This window comes from Chiloscyllium plagiosum, chromosome 9, assembly GCF_004010195.1.
Source record: "Chiloscyllium plagiosum isolate BGI_BamShark_2017 chromosome 9, ASM401019v2, whole genome shotgun sequence".
Lineage (NCBI taxonomy): Eukaryota > Metazoa > Chordata > Chondrichthyes > Orectolobiformes > Hemiscylliidae > Chiloscyllium > Chiloscyllium plagiosum.
This window is the reverse complement of record NC_057718.1, coordinates 84,549,176-84,577,059: the sequence shown is the minus strand read 5'-3', so window position 1 is coordinate 84,577,059 and position 27,884 is coordinate 84,549,176. Positions and strand designations below refer to the sequence as shown.

The 27,884-nt window shown below is 40.8% G+C and overlaps 1 protein-coding gene and 1 long non-coding RNA gene across 3 annotated transcripts in view; one reads left to right on the top strand and one right to left on the bottom strand.

Moving 5' to 3' along the window:
• The window catches only part of atl2 (atlastin GTPase 2), a 115,810-nt gene extending 115,433 nt beyond the window's left edge, over window positions 1-377 (bottom strand). Inside the window, exon 1 of the mRNA XM_043696415.1 lies at window positions 286-377. Within this exon, the coding sequence (XP_043552350.1) occupies window positions 286-376 (91 nt within the window). The 5' untranslated portion in view covers window position 377. The remainder of the gene's footprint in view (window positions 1-285) is intronic.
• Window positions 192-27,884, top strand: LOC122553010. Of its 2 annotated transcripts, XR_006312589.1 has the most exons (4): window positions 192-612; window positions 2,423-2,581; window positions 21,959-22,015; window positions 27,481-27,882. It is a non-coding gene; the product is annotated as an uncharacterized LOC122553010 (long non-coding RNA). The 2 variants fall into 2 exon arrangements; XR_006312590.1 differs by lacking the exons at window positions 192-612; window positions 2,423-2,581 and adding an exon at window positions 11,540-11,579 and having other exon boundaries at window positions 27,481-27,884.

Genomic DNA, 27,884 nt, shown 5'->3' with positions numbered 1-27,884 from the left:
TCGTAACCGCCACCTCCTCACTGCGCCTGCGCGACAGCATAGATCCAGGGACTGAACCCTCCTCTCTCACTCTCCTCCCCCTCCCCCCCCAAAAAAAACTTTCCCTTCACGCGTGCGGGTTCCTGACCGCGCGACGCTGTTCAAATCTTGCCGGAGGTAGGACAGCTAACGAACTTTTTCAACCGGACGCAACGGTCGGAAATGTGACCGGATTCCTCCCATAAGCCGACGGCGACACAACACAGTTAAAATGTAGGAGTTATACTCCGTGGACAGGGTTGTTACCTTCGCTGATGCTGTCGTCTTCAACATTGTCATCGCCGCCACCACGACGACGACAAATCGCTGACCCCCTCCATTCGCCGCCTGCCGCCATCTTTGACAGTTTAAATCAGGAATGTAACTGACGTCAAAAGCCTGGCAGTGGTTCTTATCAGCGCGGTTCCGCTGGGGGAGCTTCGAACTGTGGCTCCGCGCGGTCCTAATGCCCCTCGTCAACTGAGACCTTTGGAGCTCTGTTCCGAAATCAAAGCGAAAAAGGCAACTCAAAACTCACGTCGAACAGGGAGCTGCTGAATGCTGGAAATCTGCAACCGAAACAGAAATCAACAGGTTTGGCAGTACCTGTGGAAGGAGAAACAGCGTTTCGTGTCCAGTGAGCCTTCTTCAGAACCACTAATAAATATGTGAATTGATCAAGCTGTTTCAGAATACTTAGATGTCATTAAAATAGGTCAGCTTTTCAGATCAAAAGTCCTTAACATCTAAATGAATGGCCGAAATTGCAATGCTTTATTAAACGCAAAACTTAAATATTCAAAATTTACTCGGGCTCAACAGACGTTAATATCAGCATTTATATTTACGCGACAAGATTTAGATTGCGCACTATTTGTTATAATACACGGTTGAAACTTTATTGCTGGAACAGCACAGCAGGTCAGGCAGCATCCAGGGAACAGGAGATTCGACGTTTCGGGCACAGGCCCTTCTTCAGGAATGAGAGGGCCTGTGCCCGAAACGTCGAATCTCCTGTTCCCTGGATGCTGCCTGACCTGCTGTGCTGTTCCAGCAATAAAGTTTCAACTTTGATCTCCAGCATCTGCAGACCTCACTTTCTCCCCGTTATAATACACGGTCCATGGGAGCAAATGGGTTCAAAATTGAAACGCACCTAAAGTGCATTTTGGGCTATTGCGAAACAATAGTGTGTGTATAAGAGTGAAACATTTTGGATGCCAGAGTAGAAGCTCGAAGTGATCAGCAGATTGGGCACTATCTACGATCTGACAGAAAGTGTTATCGATCCAGGCCAAGGAGCTTTAGGAAAAAAAATTGAATTGGAACAAGATTTAAGCAAGTACACAGTCAGGGAAGTCTTCGGATTTCTCTGGAAAGAGTGCCAATATTCGTGCCCCACTGTTGCAAAAGCTATCCCAAAATATATAAAATCCAATTAAACCACCAAAATGACAAATTTTCCTAACTGATTGCTATTTGGACAAAGGAAATTCATTCCAGGGTTAAGTCAGTAACAGAAAAATAATTATTTACTGATACACACTTCAACAAAAACGAAGAGAAAGTAAAGATTTCTACAATGAGACTTAAACTATACCTCTTCAAAAGCCCTGAATTACACACCCACTCACTCACAAAACACAGAAAAGTTAAATGATTTAACACTAATACTGTGAATGGAGAAATAACATACATAGAGTCAATAGGGTCCCCCTATTTTTCAGCTAATAATTGCATGTTTATGACCATATATAAATTAGGAGTTGGACTCAAGTTTTCAGCTCAGAATACGTGTTTAAGATTAAATTTGTTTTCTAAGTCACTTCACAAGATAAAGCAGGTGGTATAGAAATGTTACCAAGATGTGCCCAGGCTAAGCAGAATGCCCATGGCAGCTGGTGAACACCAACACTGGCAGTTCACATCTTACGTTCAACATACAAGCTGACTACAAGTTTGTGGGAGAATTTTTCAAAAGTTGCAAACAATCTACATATTACAAACCATGGTAGATAAAAGAAATAGAGGGGAAGCAAGGAGCTAATGAGAGTATTGAAGAAACTTGTGTTCCTCCAATAACCGGCTCACTTTTTTTCCCAACTTTGCAGCTGACAGGCTCACTAGTGAATTCATCCACCACCTGTATACTTTGAGCATTAGTATACTTAATATCAAAGACAATTGAACCAAGTGTGCAATCATGGATCCTTAGCAAAACTGGGAATGGGGGGAGTGGGTGGAAATCTCCACTGGTTGGAGTCGCACCTAACACAAAGGTAGATAGTTGTGTTGGAGATCAATCATCTTGGTTCCAAGGCTTTGCTGTAGGTATTCCTCAGGTTTGTTTGCTAGGCCTAGTCATCTACAGTCATTTCACCTATGATTTTCCTTTCATCATAAGTTCAAAAGTGAGAACATTCACTGAAGATTGGATGATATTCAGTATCATTTTCAGCGCCTCAGATACTGAAGCAATCTCAGTCCATATGCAGCAAGACTGGGCAATATTCAGACCTGCACTGACAACCAGCAAGTAACATCCAGGCCACACAAATGTCAGGTAATGACCATCTCGAACAAGAGAGAATCTAACTATCTTCCTTTAATATTTGGCAGATTATTTTTGCTGAATTCCTCACTATCAATTTCCTGAAGGTTACCATTGATCAGAAACTAAACTGGACCAGATATATAAATACTATAGCCAAAAGAGCAGATTAGAGGATGTGAATTACGGAAAAAGTCATTTCCAGCAGTCTTGGTAGTATAAATTAAATATTCTGTAGTGTCACAAAGGATAATGGAAGACCCAGTGGTTAAGGCCTTTAAAGATTGTTCAGATATAGGGTGTAGGCATCAGTAGAGCATAGGAATTAAGGTACAAAGAACAAGGATGAAGATGCATGTTATACAGCCCATGATAGGACTGGTGTAGTAATAACATATGTATATGCCACTTTACACAAAGGACATAGTCATTATATCTAAAGAGATGAGAAAATAAATGCTGAAGCACATCCAAGCAAGCCATCCAGGAATTGAGTCTAGTCTAAAGAAGGCAGGAGAGGTGCTCTAATGCCAAACCTAAATAATGATAAGAATGACATTAGCTAGCGCAATGCTCATAACAAATGCTAAGCTAAGATAACTAAAGAACTGCTTAGATTGTACAAAATAACAGACAGACCATGAATGATGCTTTGAGTAGACTTCAACAGCACAGGAAATGATTATCTTGTCACCATTTGATACTATCCTGACAACTGGGAATTGGACCAGCTGCGGTCAACAACCAACGGGATTGCAAACTGCTTGAAAACCCACTTTAATTGGTATGAATCACATTGTGACAAAGTGACAATGGCACTCAATTCATAAGTGAAGAATTCAGGTGCATCATAAGGAATTGTGAAATTCAGTACCATACATCATTCCCATACTTTTCTCAATCAAATAAGAAAGGCTGCGATAGCAGTGAAAACTGCCAAACAACTCATAACAAAAATCAAGCAAATCCAGCGCATCCCCCAGTTCAATTTTAGAGTGATTAAATTTACCCACTGAATGCATGGAAAGCAGTCCAATCTAATATAAATGTCATACCACATCCAAATAGTCTTCCAACTTGGAAAATAAAATTGCTGAATTGAAATGTAGTACAGGAGGGAGTGACAAAATCAACGTGAATTGACAGAAAGCCATATTTCACTTTGCTAACACTGCCAAAGCTAAGCATTAAAAAGCCAGACAAAGTTTAAACATTCACCATTCTCAACAAGAGCAGTTGTCACCTCAATCATACATGCTGAATATGAACTACCATGTATTTTGTTTCAATCACAGACCTATTGCAAATGTCCATTCACTGCAGGCAGCTATTGGGAAATCATGTCCCACTAACTTGATTAAGTTTTTTGAAGAAGTATCGAAGAGGATTGATGAAGGCACAAGTGAACATGATCTAAGTGGACTTCAGTAAGGCATTTGACAAGGTTCCTCATGGTAGATTGGTTAGCAAAGTTAGATCACATGGAATACAGGAAGAATAAGCCATTTGGATACAGAATCAGCTTCAAGGTAGATGACACAGAGTCATGGTGGTGCAGGGTTGCTTTTTAGACTGGAGGCTTACGACCAGTGGTGTGCCACAAGGATTGGTGCTGGGTCCAGTACTTCTCATCATTTATATAAATGATTTGGATATGAAGATGGGAGATATAGTTAGTAAGTTTACAGATGACACCAAAATTGGAGGTGTAGTGGACAGCAAAGAAGGTTACATCAGAGTACAACAGAATCTTGATCAAATGGGCCGAAGACTGTCAGACAGAGTTCAATTTAAATAATTGTGATGTGCTGCATTTTGGAAAGGCAAATGAGGGCAAGACTTATACACTTAATGGCACTTAATGGTAAGGTCCTGGGGAGTGTTGCTGAACAAAGAGATCTTGGACTGCAGGTTCATAGTCACTTGAAAGTAGAGTCTCAAGTAGATAGGATAATGAAGAAGGCATTAGTATGCTTTCCTGTGTTGGTCAGAGTATTGAGTAAAGGAGTTGGGAGATTATGTTGCGTTGCACAGGACATTGGTTAGGCCACTTTTGGAATATTGTGTGCAAATCTGGTCTCCCTCTTAGAGGAAGGATGTTGTGAAACTTGAAAGGGTTCAGAAAAGATTTACAAGGACGTTGCCAGGGTTGGAGAGTTTGAACTAATGGAGAGGCTGAATAGGCTGGGGCTGTTTTCCCTGGAGCATCAGAGGCTGAGGGATGACCGCACAGAGGTTTATGAAATCATGAGGGGAATGGATAGGGTAAATAGACAAGACCTTTCCCTGGTTTGGACTGTCCAGAACTGGAGGGCATAAGTTTAGGGGTGAGAGGAGAAAGATATAAAAGAGACCTAAGGGGCAACCTTTTCATGCAAAGGGTGGTGTATGTGTGCAATGAGCTGCCAGAGGATGTGGTGGAGGCTGGCACAATTCATTCAAAAGGCATCTAGATGGGTACATAAATCGGAAGGGTTTCGCGGGATATAGGCCAAGTGCTGGCAAATAGGACTAGATTGATTTAGGATATCTGGTTAGCTTGGATGAGTTGGGCCGAAGGGTCTGTTTCCGTGCTGTACATCTCTATATCTCTATGACTCCATGTGATTTTATTATCTGCACCAAGTAGAGAAAGACCATATGTGCCAAAGGTCCAGTATTCCCCACAATGGAAATGAATCAACAACAATGTTTACCATGGTAATAACACTCACCATGCCGTGCATGTTTCACAAAGGATCATCCAGGAATGAGCAGATGCCAGACAAACAGCCAACAACAACGCACACCATTAGAAAACCTGCATGATATAAAAAATTATACATGCAATGCATGTGTAGAAACTAATGAAAGTGAAACTGAAGTAACAGTTTTGTTAATAAATGATCATTCACTTTGTTGACCATGTACCATGGATAACTTGTAATGCAGATGATGGTGCATGCAATTTTTGTTGGCTTTTCTGACTAAAAAAGTGATGATTAGAGAAGTGCTTTTGATCAAACTGTACTGGCTGATTTATCATAATCGTATGACTTCGACTTGTGCTGATACCTTAGTCCCTTTCACATCCGTCAGACATTTACCTGCACCTCTACTAATGTCATCTACTGCATACGTTGCACCCGGTCTGGACTCCTCTACATCGGGGAGACAGAACGCCTTCTTGCAGATTGTTTCAGAGAACATCTCTGGGACACCCACACCCACCAAGCCACCACCCCGTGGCTGAACACTTCAACTCCCCCTCCCACTCACCCGTGGCTGAACACTTCAACTCCCCCTCCCACTCAGTCAAGAACATGCAGGTGCTGGGCCTCCTCCACCGCCAAACCATTACCACCCAACGCCTGGAGGAGGAACGCCTCATATTCCGCCTTGGGACCCTGCAACCACATGGGATAAATGTGGATTTCAACAGCTTCCTCATTTCCCCTCCACCCACATTTTCCCAGTCCCAAACCTCCAAATCAACACTGCCCTCTGGAAGGGCTTAGGCCCAAAACGTCGATAATCCTGGTCCTCGGATGCTGCCTGACCTGCTGTGCTTTTCCAACACTACACTCTCAACTCTGATCTCCAGCGTCTGCAGTCCTGTCTCTTAATTTGCAGCAACCAATTAAACAAATCCTATGTAAAGAGTGATCACCTGATCAAGGATGTGAGAGAACCTGTAGTAGCAGCCCAGAAAAACATCAAAGTGCAAATGGATGCTTATGCTCAACTAGAATCTACAACACTACAAGAGCTACGAAATAATCTAGAAACAGTACTTGAAGTTGAACTCCCTATTAGTGGTATATAATTAGTATATAACAGTGTACTAAATAGTTAGGAGTCAAAAGTAACAAAGTAAATAGGTGCTGGGATTAATTAGTTAATTGTATTATAATGTATGTGGGGTCTGATAACACATTGATAATGTCCCTACCTCTGAACCAGAAAGTCCAGGTTCAAATCCCGCCTGTCCCAGATATGTGTCAGAGCATATCTGACCAGGTTAATTAAAATAGTTATTAAGATGTATATAATGAAGAGCCAGCCAGAAGGAGGGGGAGAGTGTATGTGAATGGAGAAACAAGCTCGGTTTGAAGAAATAAAGACTCTTTTCTGAAGTATTGTGCATGTTTCACAAATGGGCTCAGGAATTCTTTAACATTGGTAGCATGGAATGGTCTTCTAAAAGTGAAACTGGGAAACTAAGATTTACTTTCAGATAGAAGATTCAATTCAAATCGAATTAGAATCAATTTGTTTTGAGGTGGCAGCAAATGAAGAGTGTTTGAAAAAAGAAAACTGAAACCAGGTATTACGTTTCAGTATATGGTTTCCTACCACTATTTTGTGAAGTGGAATCTTATAACTAATGGAGAAGAAAGTCAACGCATGAGTTACATGTCTAACAAAGAGAAAGCCACAACTGGCCCTTTCTTTCTCACTTCCTGGCAGCAGTAAGATCAACTGCAAAGTATTTCAGAACTAGAAACTGAACAGCTGAATAATGAAAAAGATTTGGCATTTCCCTTACATTTCATGGAAAAACATAGAACAGAAGACTCTGTAATTTAAAAGGTTAGATAGGAATGTAGAACTCAAAACACAATGGCAGAACAAACTCCAAGGGATTGAATGGTCAATTCTTGCTCCTATTTCATATGTTCATCTGTGTTACCTCACCTTTTCAAGACTAAAGGCTCCCTCCAATGAGGCTTGGTTGGATTTTGACAGACTTAGAAAGCTGGATGATGTTTCCAAGAAAACTACATCTTGGAGTTTAATCACATATATATGAGATTGCAACAATTTCATGTAAAAATCCCGACATCTGTAATTGCCTTCAAATTATCAGATTGTGCCAGGAATTTAAAGTGATGGAATGGAGCATCTGAACCCAGGGCTCGTCTACTTCATCTGCTTTTGATTCATTTTCTTTTTTTCTCTCCTATCTTTTTGTTTTCTCTTCCATTTTATTTTATGTACCTCTTAGTGAAGAGCTCAGTCGCAGTGACAGCATCAGCAGCAAGTAGACCCAGCAGCATTGACTCGAGTGGGCCCAACAATGAGGACTTGAGAAAGTCCAGCAGCATGGACTGAAGTGGGCCCAACAGCGCAGATTCAAGTGAGCCCAGCAGCACAGACTCATAGTGGCAGTGTCAGAGATTAATTTGGTGGCAGTTTGGGTTCCCAGCAGCATCTTTTTTCAGTGCAAATCCATGAAGATAGCAGCAGAGGTGCGTTTGGGCGTATTGTGAGATCTGGCGGCATCAGCAGCAGCCACATCAACAAGGTGGGCCCACATCAGATTCATGACAGCGGCGGAATTGGCACCCATTAGCATCGGTGGCGTCTGCTTTGGCCAAGTCCAATGAGGACTCAGTGGCGAGAGCATTTTTGGAGGCGGGATGGCACCAGAAGTGCCAACCTTTGTTCCAGTGACAGTGGCACAACAACAAGGGGAGTCATGCCAGGCCACCAGGCCCATGGGCTGTAACGCAGCATTTAACAAGAAAGACTGTAAAGTTTGACACTTTATTTCTTCATTTTTCTGCCTTTATATTCTATGTTTTGGTTTATTTTTCTGTGTTTTAACATGGTGCCTGAGAGTGTCAACACTATACAACACTTTTCACTGTCTTTTGTAACAAGATACACTTGACAGTAAATAAATCAAACATTAAACATGGATAGCCTTTATGTGCCAATGGGATTTGGGTTCAAAGACAGATACATGCTTCTAGATCTGCACCTCTAAAAAAATTTTCAAGCAAGTATTAATTTCTAGTGACTTTTATGGTTAAAAAGTGGCTAATTAGCAGTAACAGCACAAATGGACAATGTAACGATAGCAGCATTGATGCATTTGAGTATGAGGCCCAAATTGTCATGTAAAGAAAGACTGAAGATAAAAACTCTTCTGTTAGCTGTAATAGGCAGCTGAAATTCAACAATTATGGAAGAGGCATGAACACCAAAAAAACAAGATGGAGGTAATAGAGGCTTCAAATGTGACACAAAATATTATTGTGAGTGGAATAACAGGAATTTCACCATGATATATAAACAGAAAGTCTGGAAGGAGAGGAAGACAATAATATCCAATCAGAAAGAAATGTATTGATCACCAGAACCTTCAGTCATGGTGTCAAAGAGATGTACAGCAGGGAAACAGACCCTTTGGTCCATGCTGACCAGATAGCCTGAATTAAGCTAGTCCCATTTGCCAGTATTTGGCCCATATCTCTCTAAACCCTTCCTATTCATATACCCATCAAGATGCTTTTTAAATGCTGCAATAGGAGCAGCCTCCACTACTTCCTCTAGCAGCTCATTCCATACCTGCACAACCCTCTGCATGAAAAGGTTGCCTGTTCGGTACCTTTTATATATTTCCCCTCTCAATCTAACCTTATGCCCTCTAGTTCAGTATTCGCCCATCCCAGGCAAAAGACTTTCTCTATTTATCATATTCATGCCCCTCATGACTTTATAAACCTCTATGAGGTCACCCCTCATCTGCCGACGCACCAGGGAAAACAGCCCTAGCCTATTCAGCCTCTCTATATAGCTCAAATCCTCCAACCCTGGCAACATCCTTGTAAATCTTTTCTGAACCCTTTCAAGTTTCACAACATCCTTCCAATAGGAGGAGACCAGAATTGCACACAATATTCTAAAAGTGGCTTAACCAATGCCCTGTACAGCTGCAACATGACCTCCCACCAAATGCCTTCTTCACTATCCTATCTATCTGTGACTCTACTTTCAAGGAACTATGAACCTGCACACCAAGGTCTCTTTGTTCAGCAACACTCCGTAACATTACCATTAAGTGTATGAGTCCTACTTTTCCAAAATGCAACACCTCACATTTACCTAAATTCAACTCCATCTACCACCCCTCAGCCCATTGGCCCATTTGATCAAGATCCTATTGTACTTTGAAGCAACCTGTCCACTACACTTCCAATTTTGGTGTCATCTGTAAACGTACTACAATATCTCCTATCTTCACATCCAAATCATTTATACAAATGTCCAGTAACAAGTATCAAATTGAGTAACAGATTTGTTCAATTGTACAGTTCTCGATAATGAGTGTAACTCCAAAGAGTTGAAGTGTTACATAGATTCTTGGGAGACTGAAACAAGGTCAAAGAATATGAGAATTACTGGACTTGAAATATTAACACTGTTTTTGCTTCACAGATGTTGCCAACCTGCTGAGTTTCTCCAGTAATTTACATTTTTGCTTGTTTCAAAAAATATGATGTTCTACTAATTTAGGATCAGTGATGACCATACATTGAAATCACCGAAAAGAATAGTAATACTGTGCAAGACAACATTGGTAAATCACATCAAAAGTACCGACAAAGTGTCTGATGATATACCTTTACTTTTAATTGACCACTTACTTAAAAAGCACCAAATTAAGTTGGATATGGAGTACAATAAAGTGATTTGTCTTTGGGAGATCTGTAGATTTGCAATTCACACAGTTACGACTTTATTGCAATCCATTAGAAGGCCTACCATTTTTAAGCAGATCATTAGGGTATTATAAATGGCATTGGGGATGAGGATTTACAGGGAAAGAAGCCGATTATTTCAAAACCACATTGAAAGATTTTACATCCATCATGTCACAAATTGAAAATTCTCTGAAAGGATGCAAACGTACTCAATGAGGAATGTGGTAAACTTTGAGGATATTCACAAAAACTGTAATAGTTTTAAAAAGTATAGGAGAATGAAATTGCAAACAGTAGTAAGTCTTCCACTGGAAATAAATTCTAATTAAACTGTAGCAATAGACTTTAAGGAATAAAGATTTATCTTTTATATTTTGTGGTCATAGTGACCAAGTTTAGTCTAGTGGTAATTTATAGAAAAGATTACAGTGAAATTATTGATAACATATTAGAGAGATGGGTGGGGATCATCATTACATGCCAAACAGACAATGAAGGAGAACGTTCCAATGAGTATTTCAGGAGTATTTGTGAAAATTAGAATGTTATAGCAATGCACATGATAGCAGAAAGTCTCGTTAGTAATGAGATTTGAGAAAGAAATTATGCTATGATTAACAAAATGCTGGACAATAATCTTAATTGACAACTACTTTAATACAGCCAGTACATGCAAAACAAAATCAGATATCTGGGGTCTGTAGTGCCCATCAGTTAATTTTTGGAAGGAATCCGAAAAATATTCTCCATCATGTGGGATTACCCCCAACCCCAGACTTTGGAAAGGGCTACAATTAGATCAACTAAATTCCATGCATGCTAACAGTATAGCATTTATTAAGGTGGACTTTTCAGAAAAGATCAGGAGCAACCTTTTCATGCAGAAGGTGGTGCATGTATGGAATGAGCAGCCAGAGAAAGTGGTGGAGGCTGGTACAATTGCAACATTTAAAAGACATCTGGATGGGTATTTGAATAGGAAGGGTTTAAAGGGATATGGGGCCAAATGCTGGCAAATCCAACTAGGTTAGGTTGGAATATCTGGTTGGCATGGACGGGTTGGACTGAAGGGTCTGTTTCCATGTTGTACATCTCTATGACTCTAATTCCTCCTCCCTGGATATTGGACTCTTAAAACATAATCGTTACAGCTATATAAAAGTCCTTGATGGTGTGGCAGTTAAAGCTGTGTCCAGATATTCCAAAAAGGGCTGCCATGTCTTATAAAAATTCTCAGTTTTGTGGGGTACTATACTAGTGAGAAAATCCAAAGAGATATGCTCCATAACAATCTTCCACCAACCTGACAGGCCCGGGGGTGTTTTCAGATACCCAACCCAGCAAGATATTCTTTCTTGCACTTAAAGTGAGGATTTTGAAAGTTTTTTTTCTTATTCGCATCTGCAGGGAACACACTGGGCAGGCCAAGAAGAAGAGAAATCGGGTCCTTCTCCACCCTTGCACCCAGAATCTTCTCCATTGCACCCACCACAGCATTCCAGTATGTTTGAAGCCTACCACAAGACCAGAGACAATGGGTAAGAGTGTCAGTACAGACCTTGCCCCTGGGAAAAAAAAGCATTTAAATCCTGTGGACATAGCACACTCTAAGAGGGAAGACTAAAAAGAACGGACAAGAAAGGTAGAGGCACTGATGGTACAACTATAATCTTGCAACATAGAAACTAAGTTATTAAAGTAATTATGATTTTTGAGAAGATCTTTAGCTCAGGTTGAGGTTCAGGTTGTAAGTTTGCTTGCTGAGCCAGTAGGTTTGTCCTTAGACATTTCGTCACCATGCTAGGTGACATCATCAGTGAACCTCCATTGAAGTGTTGGTGTTCTGTCCAACTTTCTGTTTATGGGTCTCGGTCTGTTATGGTGGGTGATATCATTTCCAGTTCTATTCCAGGTTGGTAAATGGGGTCCAAATCGATGTGTTTATTGATGGAGTTCCAGTTTGAATGCCAGGCCTCTAGGAATTCCTGTGCATGTCTCTGTTTAGCCTGTCCAAGGATGAATGTGTTGTCCCAATGGAAGTGGTGTCCTTCTTCGTCTGTGTGGAAGGATACTCATGATAGCTGGTCATGTCTTTTGGTGGCTGGTTGGTGTTTGTGTATCCTAGTGGCTAGTTTTCTGCCTGTCTGTCCGATGTAGTGTTTGTTGCAGTCCTTGCAGGCTATTTTGTAAATGACATTCATTTTGCTGGTTATTGTTGCAGGGTCCTTTAGGTTCATCAGTAGCTGTTTCAGTGTGTTGGTAGGTTTGTGGGCTACCATGATGCCAAGGAGTCGGAGTAGTCTGGTAGTCATCTCAAAGATGTTTTTGATGTATGGTATGTGATGAGAGTCTCTGGGTGTGTTGTATCTTCTTTTTGGGTTTGTTGTTTAAGGATTGGCATACTATGTTTATCGGGTACTCATTGTTCTTGAATACTCTGTATAGGTATTTTTCTTCTGCTTCTCGTAGTTCCTGGGTGCTGCAATATGTTGTGGAAGTATAAATAGTGTCCTGCAGCTCCGTTTGTGGGTGTTGAGATGATTGTTCCTGTCATTGAATATCTGTGTTGCTTTCCTGTAGATGCTGGTCTGCAGTCCTCCATTGACTGTTTGTTCCATGTAGGAAGGGGAGCCTGTTGTTGTTCTCTTATTCATTGATGAAATTTATGCCAGTAAATATGTGGTTAATGATATTATAGGTTTCTTCTAATTCTACAAACACACTGAAACAGCTGCTGATGAAACTAAAGGACCCTGTACCAACAACCAGTAAAATGAATGTCATTTACAAAATACCCTGCAAGGACTGCAACAAACACTACTTCAGACAGGCAGGCAGGAAACTAGCCACCAGGATACACGAGCACCAACTAGCCACCAAAAGACATGACCAACTATCACTAGTATCCTTACAAATGGACGAAGAAGGTCACCATTCGAATGGGACAACACATCCATCCTAGGACAGGCTAAACAGAGACATGCACAGGAACTCCTAGAGGCTAGAAACTGGATATCCATCAATAAACACATCGATTTGGAACCCATTTACCAATCTCTGAGAAAAAGAACTGGAAATGATATCACCCACCCTAATAGACCAAGACAAATAAATAGAAAGTGGACAGAACACCAGCACTTCACTGGAGGCTCACTGATGATGTCACCTAGCATCTGAAAGCAATTACAACCTGTTAGAGTACATTCCATATAGCGTACATTCTTACTGCCACTGATTGCACGCTGATGGAGTCTGGACAAATGATGAAGACCAATGATGTGCCTATGCAGACAGCAGCTGTGAAATACAACAGACTAAGAGTATACCAAGTGATGCCATTTGTCACAAAGATCAATCATCCAGGAGGACCGAGTGAGTCATCATAGTAGGAAGGGCAGGAAGCAACACTAGGAAATACAAAAGGTGACTGAATTTGCAAGACAAGGAGCAGAATATCAGATCGAATGATTGAAAGGAGGAGATAAAAATTGTGGAAAGTCAAGAAACATAATGTCAGGTCAGACGTTGAGCTTCATGCTGATCTTAGTTCAAGGAAAAGATCAAGAACCTCTGAAAGGAAGTCTGGTGGCAGGTTGAGATGTAATAGTTCAGGCAGGAACAAGGATCCTGGTAGGGGATGTGGTTAAACAAGAGCAAGAGCCGAAGAATAGGTGGGGAACACCGCAAGCAGTAAGATCCTCATGATAGAGAAACTCTAGTGGCTGACAAAGCTAGATAGGAAAGGGTAAAAGGCAATAAAATGAAAAAAACTTGGAAGTTGGAAAGAATTTGGGGTATATGTAAGGGTGCTAGTTAAAGGACGACCAGCATTACCTCATAAGTGAATATATATGGAAAAAGTACTTCCTGATGGTACTTCATAGTTTTAAAATAATAATGGAAAAGTATATACTGGATGTAAAAGTAAAAGTTCTAAATTGGAGGAAGGCCATTTTTGATAGTATTAGGCAGGAACTTTCAAAAGTTGATTGGGAGCAGACGTTTGCAGATAAAGGGACTGTTGGAAAATGAGATAATGAGTGCCCACGGACTGTTCCTGGAAGGGTGAAGGGCAAGCTGGTAGGTATAGGGAATGCTGGATGACTAGAGAAATTGAGGTTTTTGGTCAAGAAAAAGAAGGAAGCATGTGTCAGGTATGAACTGCAGAAATCGAGTGAATCCTTAGAAGAGTATAAAGACAGGAGGAATATACTTAAGAGAGAAATCAGGATGGCAAAAAGGGGACAAGAGATAGCTTTCACAAATAGGGTTAAGGAGAAGCCAAAGCAATTTTATAAATATATTAAGGACAAAAGGGTAATTAGGGAGAGATAGGACCCCTCAAAGTTCAGCAAGGCAGCCTATGTGTGGAACTGAAGCAGATGGGGAGATACTAAACGAGTATTTTGCATCAGTGTTTAATGTGGGGAAGGATCTGAAAGGTATAGAGTGTGGGGAAATAGATGGTGACATCTTGAAAAATGTCTATATTACAGAGGAGGAGATGTTAGATGTCTTAAAATGCATAAAAGTGAATAAATCCCCAGGCTTTGATCACGTGTACCTGAGAACTCTGTGGGAAAAGAGTGAAGTGATTGCTGGCCCCTTGCTGAGATATTTGTATCATCAATAGTCACCAGTGAGATGCCAGAAGACTGGAGGTTGACTAACGTGGTGCCACTGTTTAAGAAAGTTGGTAAGGAAAACCAAGGGAACTATAGACCGGTGAGCCAGACATCAGTGGTGGGCATGTTGTTGGAGGGATACGATTGACATGTATTTGGAAAGGCAAGGACTGATTAGGGATAGTCAACATGACTTTGTGCATGGGAAATGTCGTCTCACCAACTTGATGGAGCTTTTTGAAGAAGTAACGAAGAGGATTGATGAGGGCAATGCAGTGGACCTGATATATATGGACTTCAGTAAGGCATTTGAAGATTCCTCATGGTAGACTGATTAGCAAGGCTAGATCCCATGGAATACAGGGAGATCTAGCCATTTGGATACAAAATTGGCTCGCAGGTAGAAGACAGAGAGCGGTGGTGGATTGTCTTCCAGATTGGAGGCCTGTGACCAGTGGTGTGCCACAATGATCAGTGCTGGGTCCACTACTTTTCATCATTTGTATAAATGATTTGGATGTGAACATTGGAGGTATGCATTCACAGAATCCCTACTGTGTGGAAACAGGCCCTTTGGCCCAACAAGTCCACACCAATCCTCCCAAGAGAAACTCACCCAGACCCTTTCCCCTACCTTATTATTCTACATTTACCCCTAACTAATGCATCTAACCTCCACATCCCTGAACACCATGGGCAATTTAGCATTGCCAATTTACCTAAGCTGCGCATCTTTGAATTGTGGGAGGAAACCAGAGCGCCCAGAGGAAACCCACACAGACATGGGGAGAATGTGCAAACTCCACCCAGGCAGTCACCTGAGGGTGGAATCAAACCCAGGTCCCTGGTACTGTGAGGCAGCAGTGCTAACCACTGAGCCACCGTGCCGTTAGTCAGTTTGCAGATGACTTCAAAATTGGAGATGTAGTGGACAGCGATGAAAGTTACTTCAGAGTACACCAGGAACTTGATCAGATGGGCCAATGGGTCAAGGAGTGGCAGATGGAGATTAATTTAGATAAATGTATCGTGCTGCATTTTGGAAAGGCAAATCAGGGCAGGACTTATAAATTTATTGGTAAGGTCCTAAGGAGTATTGCTGAACAAAGAGCCCTGGGAGTGCAGGTTCCTTTAAAGTGGAGTTGCTGGTAGATAGGATAGTAAAGAAGGTGTTTAGTATGCTTTCCTTTATGGGTCAGTGCAATGAGCATTGAGTAAAGGAGTTGGAAGGTCATGTTGTGGCTGTGCTGTACACTGGTTAGGCCACTTCTGGAATATTGCGCGCAATTCTGTTCTCCATGCTACAGGAAGGATGTTGTGAAACTTGAAAGGATTCATTAAAGATTTACAAGGATGTTGCCAGAGTTCAAAGGTTTCAGCTAATGGAGAGACTGAAAAGACTGTTGCTGTTTTCCCTGGAGTTTGGAGGCTGAGGGGCTTATAGATGTTTATAAAATCATGAGGGGCATGGATAGGGTAAATAGACAGGGTGTTTTCCTTCCAGTTCAGAACTAGAGGACATAGATTTAGGGTGAAAGGGGAAAAATTTAAAAGGGCCCCAAGGAGCTGCTTTTTCACACAGAGGATGGTGCCAGAGGAAGTGGTGGAAGCTGGTACAATTACAACATTTAAAAGGAATCTTGGTGGTATATGAATAGGAAGGGTTAGAGGGATATGGGCCAAGTGCTGGCAAATGGGAGTAGATTAGTTTAGGATATCTGATTTGTATTTAATAGTTCTTGGAGTCTGACTTCCAATTATGAATTCCATTATTAAGCTTACCTATCACCAATTTTTCAAAAGCTTCAGAGCTTCCCAGAAGAAACTTGCCCACATTCATTAAGAAAATGCCTCGAGTTATCATTCACAGTTCCAATAAAACCTTGCTGGATCTGTTTCCCTGCTGTACGTGTCTGCGATTCTATGATTTGGAACCAAGGCCAAACTTGCTACGAAACTTGAGAAACAAATGGACAACAAGGAGTGAGGGTAGACAAGGAGTGAAGGGCTTATGCCCGAAACGTCGATTCTCCTGTTCCTTGGATGCTGCCTGACCTGCTGCGCTTTTCCAGCAACACATTTTCAGCTCTGATCTCCAGCACCTGCAGCCCTCACTTTCTCTCAGAGACTCTCCAACAGCCAGAAAACAAGTTTTCGGATTTTCCTAGCACATTTAGCAAGACACTAATGAATTTGTACAGCCATTGATGTAAAAAAAAGCATTTTCTGCAAGGGCACCAGTTTCAAAAGGAAGTATATTCAAAGCCTCCAGAAGGAGCTGAAGAAACAGATGTTAAATTATGAAGGTATCTATGGGATAAATGCATACAGGATGTGGTATTTTTCCATTAGTTCTCTCCTACTAAAAACTTGTACTCAGCTAAAAGCCGATCCAGCAATGTTGTATTGGAACTGCGAATGATAACTTGAGGCATTTTCTTAATGAATGTGGGCAAGTTGCTTCTGGGAAAGATTAGTGATAGGTAAGCTTAATAATGGAATTCGTAATTGGAAGTCAGATCCCAGGTGCTATTAAATATATAGCATTGAATTTTGGCAATTTTGGCAAGTGTCATGGAGGGTTTCTCTCCATAAGTCCTAGTGAAATTTCTCACACTGTTTTCCCAAAGTTGCTTTAGTATTTACACCCCTTTTGCATCCCAATGATTGTGTTTTTTCCCCTCACCACAGGCAGAGGTACTGGGCACTGCTGGGATCTCCAGCATTCCTGGTACCATGTCACCTATAAAGCCTATCCATCCACATCAATGCTACAGGCAAGAAACCACACAAACACCTCTACCTCCTCAGAAAGCTAAGGAAACTGGACATGTCAACAATGACTGTTACCAATTTTTATAGATGCACCATAGAAAGCATCCTAAACAGATGCATCACAGTTTGGAATGGCAACTGCTCTGCCCAAGACCACAAGAAATTACAGAGGGTTGTGAATGCAGCTCAGACCATCATGAAAACCAACCTTTCTTCCATTAACTCCGTCTACATTTCCTGCTGCCTCAGGAATGTAGCCAACATAATCAAAGATCTTTCGCACCCCAGTTATACACACTTCCATCCTCTTCTATAGGACAGAAGATACAAAAATTTGAAAATACGTGCCAACAGACTCAAGATCAGCTTCTTCCCCGCTGTAATCAGACATGAACGGACCTCTCACATAGTAGACTTGCTCTTCTTCTGCACTTCTTTTGTACCTATAGTAACACTATATTCTGTGTTCTGTTCTATTACCCTGATGTATTTACCTAAGATAAGATTTGTCTGGATAGCACAGAAAACAATACTTTTTGCTGTATCTCAGTACGTGACAATAATAAATCAAACCAAAAAGCCTAGTCATGTGCCCAGTCAGGTGCTGGCAATCTGCAGCTACCCTGCACGGTTCTTGGCAATTGTCTCAGACATGTCGGGTAGAGGGGAAATTGGCACACCACTTTCTCAATGGGGACTGGATGTCCTGCATGCAGTCCCTGCCCATGGAATGTGCCCTGGTGGTAGTGCTTAGTTGGTGGGGTGGAGGGATTGGAGTTGTTGAGGGAATGGGAAACTGCATATACATCAGGTGAGAAGAGCCAATATTGAGAATAAGAATGAAAAAGCCTCTCATCACTCATTGGTAAGAATCTCAACTCGCCATTCAATATATTGTTGGAAAATAGGAATTTTTAATTTCATCATTGGAAGTCTGGTTTTCCTGCTGATTTAATGTGATTCTCCTAACTTTCTTCCCAGTGCCCAAGTTGGTCAGTAGCTGGCTGTCCACAGGTTTTAATATTAGGCAGACTAAGTTGGGAATACCCCTGAATCAACAGTTAAACCTAGAATATATTAATAGGATTCAAAAAGATCTACAACTAGGGAAGAAGCAGATGGTTGAGAAGTTTAATTGGCGAAGAATTGTGCTCCAATGTATTAAAATTAAACAGCATTTTAAAATATATCACTATTAGAGAAGTGTTGAAGGCACATAAGAAGTTAAAGAAATGAAGTTTAAAGCAGTGTACACTCAGATTTCCAACCCTGACTAACCCAGAAGGAATTAATCATATAAAGGGGCATTCTGAGAATAGCTTGTGCACTGAACATTTTATGGATAACTGCTCCTTTTAAGATACACATATTTGACAAAGAGAATGACTGAAGTGAGGTTAAGGATTAATCTTGATCGTGGGAATAAGGTGCTAGAAAAAAAAGAAAGCTCGAAAACAAAATATGTGGATAAAAGCCATCACTGGTGAGCTTTTGAATGGTTGCATAGACAGATTTTGGGAGATCCTAGTAGAGGAATATCTTGTATTATGATGTGAGGTACAGAACACAGAAAATCATTTGTCTTCTTTTTCTTTGATATGTTTTGAAATATTCCTTGTGTGCCCTAAAGTTTTAAAGGAAACAAGAAAAAATTTTAATGGCATCTTAATTGTACAATAAGGTCAAGGATATACAGTTAAAGAAGTACTTGTGGGGCACTGTGTGTCAGTTAAGGAGAAATTTGTAATGTTGCAGTTAAGTAAATGAATTTAATATCAAGTAAAATATTGGTATCTGGTTTCCTACTTCAACGGCTGGCTGTTAGAAGTTTAGTAGTTAGCTCTGTAAGGCTGTGCAACTCATTAAGCTGCTCAGTACTCTGTTATATAACCTTGGATTCAGCTAAAGGCCCAACAGAATGTAAAAGGCTGCTAGCCAGGATCCCCCAGTGGGGGTGTTAGATGTTTGTAGGTCAGCTGATATAAAATCCTAAAGTCCAATGGCACTTCTGTTGCTGGTACAGACTGACTGTAATTGCACCAACATTACCTTATTTAAATGGCCGTTTTTGAAGTTGTTGTCAGCAACAAAGCAAATAAGAAAAACATTTTGGTCATTCCAATTCTGAACAGGGATGAGTGGGCTGGGGATTATAGCAAATATCACTTTAGATTTGAGCGAGGACCTTTTCACAGACCTCTCCCAACCTCTTGCTTCCACCAAGGAGCAGCCAGCTGGTAGCAGTCAACTCCCTACCTCTTGGAAGTTGTGACAGGAGGGGCTGAGGCTTTTGCCCAATTTCTGCATCCTGCTGCTGCTATCACTGAGCCTGGATACTGAACATTTTTATCTAACTTCCTGAGGTCTTTTCCATTACCTGCATTAGCTCTTCTTAAATTATTTCTGAAAATGATGAGTCATAGAGTCATAGACATGTACAGCATGGAAACAGACCCTTCGGTCCAACCAGTCCATAGCGACCAGATGTCCCAACCCAATCTAGTCCCACCTGCCAGCACCCAGCCCATATCCCTTCAAACCCTTCCTATTCATATACCTATCCAAATGCCTCTTAAATGTTGCAATTGTACCAGCCTCCACCACATCCTCTGGCGGCTCATTCCATACCTGTACCACCCTCTGTGTGAAAAAGTTGCCCCTTAGGTCTCTTTTATATCTTTTCCCTCTCACCCTAAACCTATGCCCTCTAGTTCTGGACTCCCCCACCCCAGGGAAAAGACTTTGCCTATTTATCCTATCCATGCCCCTCATAATTTTGTAAACCTCTATAAGGTCACCCCTCAACCTCCGACGCTCCAGGGAAAACAGCTCCGCCTATTCAACCTCTCCCTATAGCTCAAGTTCTCCAACCCTGGCAACATCCTTGTAAATCTTTTCTGAACCCTTTCAAGTTTCACAACATCTTTCCGATAGGAAGGAGACCAGAATTGCACGCAATATTCCAACAGTGACCTAACCAATGTCTTGTACAGCTGCAACATGACCTCCCAACTCCAGTACTCATTACCCTGACCAATAAAAAAAAGCATACTAAACGCCTTCTTCACTATCCTATCTACCTGTGACTCCACTTTCAAGGAGCTATGAACCTGCACTCCAAGCTCTCCTTGTTCAGCAACACACCCTAGGACCTTACCATTAAGTGTATAAGTCCTGCCAAGATTTGCTTTCCAAAATGCAGCACCTCGCATTTATCTGAATTAATCTCCATCTGCCACTTCTCAGCCCATTGGCCCATCTGGTCCAGATCCTGTTGTAATCTGAGGTAACCCTCTTCACTGTCCACAACACCTCCAATTTTGGTGTAATGTGCAAACTTACTAACTGTTCCTCTTATGCTTGCATCCAAATCATTTATGTAAATGACAAAAAGAAGAGAACCCAACACCAATCCTTGTGGCACTCCACTGGTCACACGCCTCGAGTCTGAAAAACAACCCTTCACCACCACCGTCTGTCTTCTACCTTTGTGCCAGTTCTGTATCCAAATGGCTAGTTCTCCCTGTATTCTGTGAGATCTAACCTTGCTCCCATGGGGAACCTTGTTCTACACCTTACTGAAGTCCACATAGATCACATCTACCGCTCTGCCCTCATCAATCCTCTTTGTTACTTCTTCAAAAAACTCAATCAAGTTTGTGAGACATGATTTCCCACGCACAAAGCCATGTTGACTATCCCTAATCAGTCCTTGCCTTTCCAAATACATGTACATCCTGTCCCTCAGGATTCCCTCCAACAACTTGCCCACCACCGAGGTCAGGCTCACTGGTCTGGAATTTAATGCCAATTAATGTCAAATTGTGGGCCACAGTATCTACCAAGACTGAGCCTTCTCAAAATCCTATTTGCAATTTCCTGTAGATTTTAATAGAAAAATCTCATCTCATCAACCTGCATTAAACTCAAATTCAGGATCCAAGCGATGAACTGTGGGCTAGTTCACAATGCTACTCAGTCCCTGTGGTTTATTCCAGTAATTGCAATAAGTATTTTATGTCATTCACCAAATTGTGCCACTGAAAGGAACAAAGTGGGCCCAATGTTAACTGATAACCTTCAACGCTACTAAATAGCATCTCATCAGAATTTATTAGAACTCAAATCTAATTTTCTACAGTCAATGGGGTTGCTAACCTAGTTTCTAATTACAGACAAATTTCAATTAATAAGTATCATCTGGGAGTAACCCAGATCGTTTTTATTTTCCATCCTTCCTGAGAAAGCTGGTTATACTATAACTGAATATATGTAGATTCTGTACATGCACCATTTGTACTGAATATGTGTTATTGTATATGAGTGTCCTATTTTCATTGCTACCTGTTGATGTCCCTTCATCATATATAAAGATTAATTTTTGAGTGTTGTATTTTAATATGGGAAGATGGTCCTTGCAATGGTTAAGCAGATGTGATAATGAGGATTAAAATTCTAATTGATTAGGTCAGCACTTATTGCTCCTTCTTAAATTGCTCTTGTTTATTCTTTTGCAGAATAAGGATGTCACTGGTATTTATTGTACATCTCTAATTGTTCCAGAGAAGATTGCGGTGAGTTGCCTTCTTGAACTGCTGTAGTTAATTTTGTGTACGTACACCCACTGCTGGGAAGTTCCAGGATTTTTCCATGATAGTGATGGAATGATTAAACAGTTCCAAGTCAGGATAAGATGTGGCTTGGAAGAGAACGTGAAGATGGTGGTCTGCTCATGCTTTTGATGTTCTTGTCTTTCTAGGTGGTAAATGCTGTTTTAGGTACCACAAACAGAATTACAACATGTGGAAAATCAACCAAAGTTGCTTGCACCTAAGAGCAATTATAGAGTCATAGAGATGTACAGCACGGAAACAGACCCTTCGGTCCAACCTGTCCATACCGATCAGATATCCCATCCCAATCTAGTCCCACCTGCCAATATCTGGCCCATATCCTTCCAAAACCCTACCTATTCATATACCCATCCAGATGCCTTTTAAATGTCGTAATTGTACTAGCCTCCACCACTGTCTAGGTTATGGATGTCTTTATAGTTTATGTCCATGTGCAAGTTCACCAGTTCCACGCTTCTAACTTGCTTGTATAAAGCAATTGTTAGAAATAGGCCTTTAATACAATAGCTCCCCAGCGGAGGTGCTAAAAGGGCAAAGTTATGAAGATATCCATTTTGAAATAACACCACTGAAAAAGGGGAAAATACTTTAGCATGTCACAAGCCTGTGGAGCCAAACTTTAGGCCAGCTAGAAATTTATAAAAAGCTAACAAACAGTGCTTAAAAAAAGTGAATTCATACATATCAATCTAACATCAAGATATAAGAAAATAACGTAAATAATTCTCTGACACAAACTTAGGATTTATTGCATAAAAGTAATCTATTATTTACCAGATAGAAGGATGTGATTTTGAGAAATCTATTCAACATTTCTGAAGAAATGAGGAAATGGAAGGCCATATGATAAGGAACATTCAAACTCTGAGAAAACTTTGTCAACAGTGGCTTTGTGGTAACATTTCTTGCATTGAATAAGGATGTTGTGAGTTTCTACCCCACTATGGAGACTTTAGCCCATCATTTGAATATGATGCTCCAGTACTTAGAGACACCTCTCCTTTCAGAGGTTAAACCTAATTGCTCTTGGATGCAAGCAAAAGATTCATTGAACTATTTTGAGAAGGAGATGGAAGTTCTTGATGTCCTGGACAATATATCCTCAACTTACGGCACTTAAACATCTTAGCTTGCTGTTGCATTTTGAGTTTGTTTTCTGTGTGTAAATAGGCTGCCATGTTTCCCACACTATAACATATCAAAAACAATTCATTGGCTGCCAAGGACTTTGGAACATTTTGTGTTATAAAGGGCACTATATCATTATACTACTTTGTAATAAGGCTTTGTAGTGATTGTATTGAGGTCAGCCAGGTAGATGTCATAGAAAATGAGTTTCCTGATTGGGGCTGTTCATCTGGTCCAATCAGGGAGTCCTGGCTGACAGACATAAATAGGAGTGTCAGAGGTCCTGCTTACTCTAGGAGCTGGCTCTGATCTATTTAGATCATGTACTACCCATGTGTCAATAAAGCGTGATTTGATTGCAGGATACCAGTCTGTGTGGAGTTATTTCATGTTTCTTGTTAAAGATAGTTACTGAAACCTAAAATAATGGGATTCAAAGTAATACCTGTGTCTGCATAGGAGGTTGGTTAAGGGAAGGTGGGAGAGCCAAAAGTAAGCGTTGAATGGAACACCCTAAGGAACCGTGCCACGTTCAATCAACAACAATTTCTTGGAATCCAAGGGAAGCATATTAAACTCAGACATTTGGGTCAAGATAAGGCAAGATTATCCTTCTGGGGACAGGAAAAGAAGACAGGAATTTTCCAGATAGTAAACCTTGAAAAACAGTTGTCAGTCTTGGTTTACATGTGGATGCTTCTTAATTGACAAACGAGCATATAAATTAGGAACAGCATTTAAGCCCCCTGGCCCCTCAAGCCTCTCTGCCATTCAGTATGACCATAATCCACATTCCTGCCTACCGTGATAACATTGCTCCTTCTTGCTTATCTACCTCGCTACCTTAGTCTTAAATATATTCAAAGGCTCTGCTTTAACTGTCTTTTGAAGAAGGTAGTTTCAAAGACACATGACCCTCTGAAACATCTGTCCATCTTAAATGGACAATCTCTTATTTTTAAACAGTGAGCCCTAGTTCAGGATTATTTCACGAGAGGGGAAATCCTTTCCACATCGATTCTATCGAGACTTCTCAGGATCAATTCCAGGCATTAGTTTAGTAAACCTTCTCTGAAATACTTTCAAAGCATAAATATTCATCTTTAAATAAGATCAGTGCTGCACCCACAACCCCAGATGTGCCCTGCATAATTGAAGCATAACCTCCCTACTTTTGCATTAAATTGCCCTCACAATTATCAGGAACATTACGTTAATTTTCCTAATTGCTTGCTGTTCCTTTACACTAATCTTTTACAATTCATGCATTAGGACACCCGGATCACTTTGCATCTTAGAATTCTACAATCTCTCAGCATTCAGTAAATGTGCTTCTTTTCTTTCTTCCTGCCAAATAAACAATTTTACATTTTCCCACATTACAAATCAATTGATTGATGTTTGCCCACTCACTTAATCTATCTATATCGCTTTCTACTCTCCCTATATCCTCATCACAAATTATTTTCTTATCTATCTTGGTGTTATCACAAACTTAGTGACCATATCTTCAGTCTGTTTATCTGTACATTTGTATATATTGTAGATTATACATTTTGTAAGAAGTTGAGGCCCAGCACTGATCACTGTGACATATCACTTGTTACATCTTACCAACCAGAAGATGACCTATATGCCTGTTATTTTCTGTTAGCTAGCCAATCTTCAATCCATGCCAATATCTTACCTCTGCTTTTTGTTTTTCACAATACCTTTTCATGTGATACCTAATCAAATATATTCTGGAAATCTACGTATAGTACATCCACCAGTTCACCTTTATCCACAACACACATTTTAAAGAACTCCAAGAAATTGGCCAGATATACTTTCACTTCCAAAGATTATGTTGACTTTGCCTGATAATCTTGAATTTTTCTAAGCACCCTGTTGTAATATCTTTAATAATTTCTTTGATCATATATGACACATGTTGAAATAACTGGTCTGTAGTTTCCTGCTTTATGTCTCCACCCTTTTGTGTGTAAATGAGTTCTATTCACTATTTCCCAATATAATGGGACCTTCCCTGAAACCAAGGAATTCTGTAAAATTGAAATCAACAATCACAATAGCAACTTCTTTCAATACCATAGGATGAAATCTATCAGAATCTGAAGACTAGTCAACCAAAAGTATCAATAATTTGCTTATTACCCCTTCTTTTGTTATTGAACTAATCTTGAGTTCCTCCCTAATTTATATTTCCTGAATCACAGCTATATCTGGGATGTGACCCTTACTATTTATAATGAAAACTGATACAGAGTACCTGTTATTGTAGCGTCATAAAGACGTACAGCATGGAAACAGACCCTTCGGTCCAACCCGTCCATGCCAACAAGATATCCAAACCCAATCTAGTCCCACCTGCCAGCACACGGCCCATATCCCTCCAACCCCTGCCTATTCATATACCTATCCAAATGGCTTTTAAATGTTGCAATCGTACCAGCCTCCACCACTTCCTGTGGCAGCTCATTCCATACATGTACCACCCTCTGCGTGAAAAAGTTGCCCCTTAGGTCTCTTTTATATCTTTCCCCTCTCACCCTAACCCTATGCCCTCTAGTTCTGGACTCCCCCACTCCAGGGAAAACACTTTGTCTATTTATCTTATCCATGCCTCTCATGATTTTGTAAACCTCTATAAGGTCAACCCTCAACCTCCGATGTTCCAGGGAAAACAGCCCCAGCCTGTTCAGCTTCTCCCCATAGCTCAAATCCTCCAACCCTGGCAACATCCTTGTAAATCTTTCCTGAACCCTTTCAAGTTTCACAACATCTTTCCAATAGAAAGGAAACCAGAATTGCACACAATATTCCGACAGTGGCCTAACCAATGTCCTGTACAGCCGCAACATGACCTCCCAACTCCTGTACTCAATACCCTGATCAATAAAAGAAAGCATACTAAACACCTTCTTCACTATCCTATCTACCTGTGACTCCACTTTCAAGGAGCTATCTTGCACTCCAAGCTCTCTTTGTTCAGCAACAGTCCCCAGGACCTTACCATTAAGTGTATAAGTCCTGCTAAGATTTGCGTTCCCAAAATGCAGCACCTTGCATTTATCTGAATTAAACCCCATCTGCCACTTCTCAGCCCATTGACCCATCTGGTCAAGATCCTGTTGTAATCTGAAGTAACCTTCTTCGCTAAATTGCCCGTAGGGTTAGGTGAAGGGGTACATGTCGGGGAATGGGTCTGGGTGAGTTGCCCTTCAGATGGTTGGTGTGGACTTGTTGGGCCGAAAGGCCTGCTTCCACACTGTAAGTAATCTAATCATGTAACTCCTGTCCCTCAGAATGCCCTCCAACACCTTACCTAACACTATAGTTCCTCAGCTTTTCCTTACCACTATTCAATGCTCACTTAATTTTTTTTCAAACATCTATCGAAACTATATTTTTGATAAAAACTAAATTTCTGTTTTTATATTCAATTTAGCTTTCTCTTGTACTCTAATTTCCCCCCTTGTTACTCTTTACGTCATTCTTTGCTCTTAATTATATTCAGTCCAATCTTCTGACCGTTACTTATGTTTGTACAATCATATGCTTTTTCTTAAATTGGATACTTTCTTTAAATTGTTTAGCTAACCACAGTTGGTGGCTCCTCTCTTTGGAATTTTCTTCCAGTTTATTCTATGTATTTTGAAATAACACCTTAAATATCTACAATGCATCCATCACACCCAAGAATTTAGCAATTGGGAATATTCTGTAAATTGGGAACCTCATCCAGGAACTGATCATAATAACATTCTATTAATTAATGCTTGTCCTGCAGATGCCTTTACCAGTCTCTGGGCTCATGCACAGTGCTATAACTGTGAATCTGAATAACTGGTAGAAAGTCATTGACTTTTACTGGGGTTAGGAGGCTTGCTGTAATGTGTAATTGAACATAAAAACTTATAAATGTGTATAAAAACAAGCTTTAGTTCTAGTCTTCACCGGATAACTTTCTGGCAGGGTTGGCAAGGAAATGTGAGCATCATGAGCTCCATAGTGACACCTTCATCAGCTTCCACTTGAAGTCACATCTCAGGGTGAATGTGAGGAGACAGTTGAAAAGTGTCTTAAGGCTGTCACTTGCCATTACCTTTGGACTGTTGACTGATGTTACAGTCCCTAACCAACTGGAAAACACTATATCTACTCAGTATAAAACAATGATAAAACAGTAACAAAATATGTTTTACTTATCCAAGTACTTAATGTCCATGCTTCCAAAATTCTGTTTTAGATTGCTCTTCTCTCCCTTCTCTCAGCCTTAGATTCCTGGAGCCGGTCTTTGAAGTTTAGTCAGCAGATAATACCAGCAGTTGGAACAGGGATGCCAGCCACCAGCAGCCAGAGAGGGGATGTCGGCGACCAGTGATCCAGTGCAGAGTGCGTTGGCAGCCAGCAGTCAGACCGCATGGAGGCCCCCTATGTTGGACTGCTGCCGAGAGCCTTTGGAAAGAGACTGTGATGTTTGTCTTTTTAACTTTATGTTTTTCTGACCTATGGTTATACTGTATATAGCTGTAAGGTAACTTTCGTTTTTTCATTTCCCTATTCTGTAACTAAGGATTGTGCCTGGATACCTTTTTGAGATGATGCTGTAAGTGGAGACTTATAAACCTTTCACTGTGCTCATTTGAGTACATGTGACAATAAAGCTAATTCATTC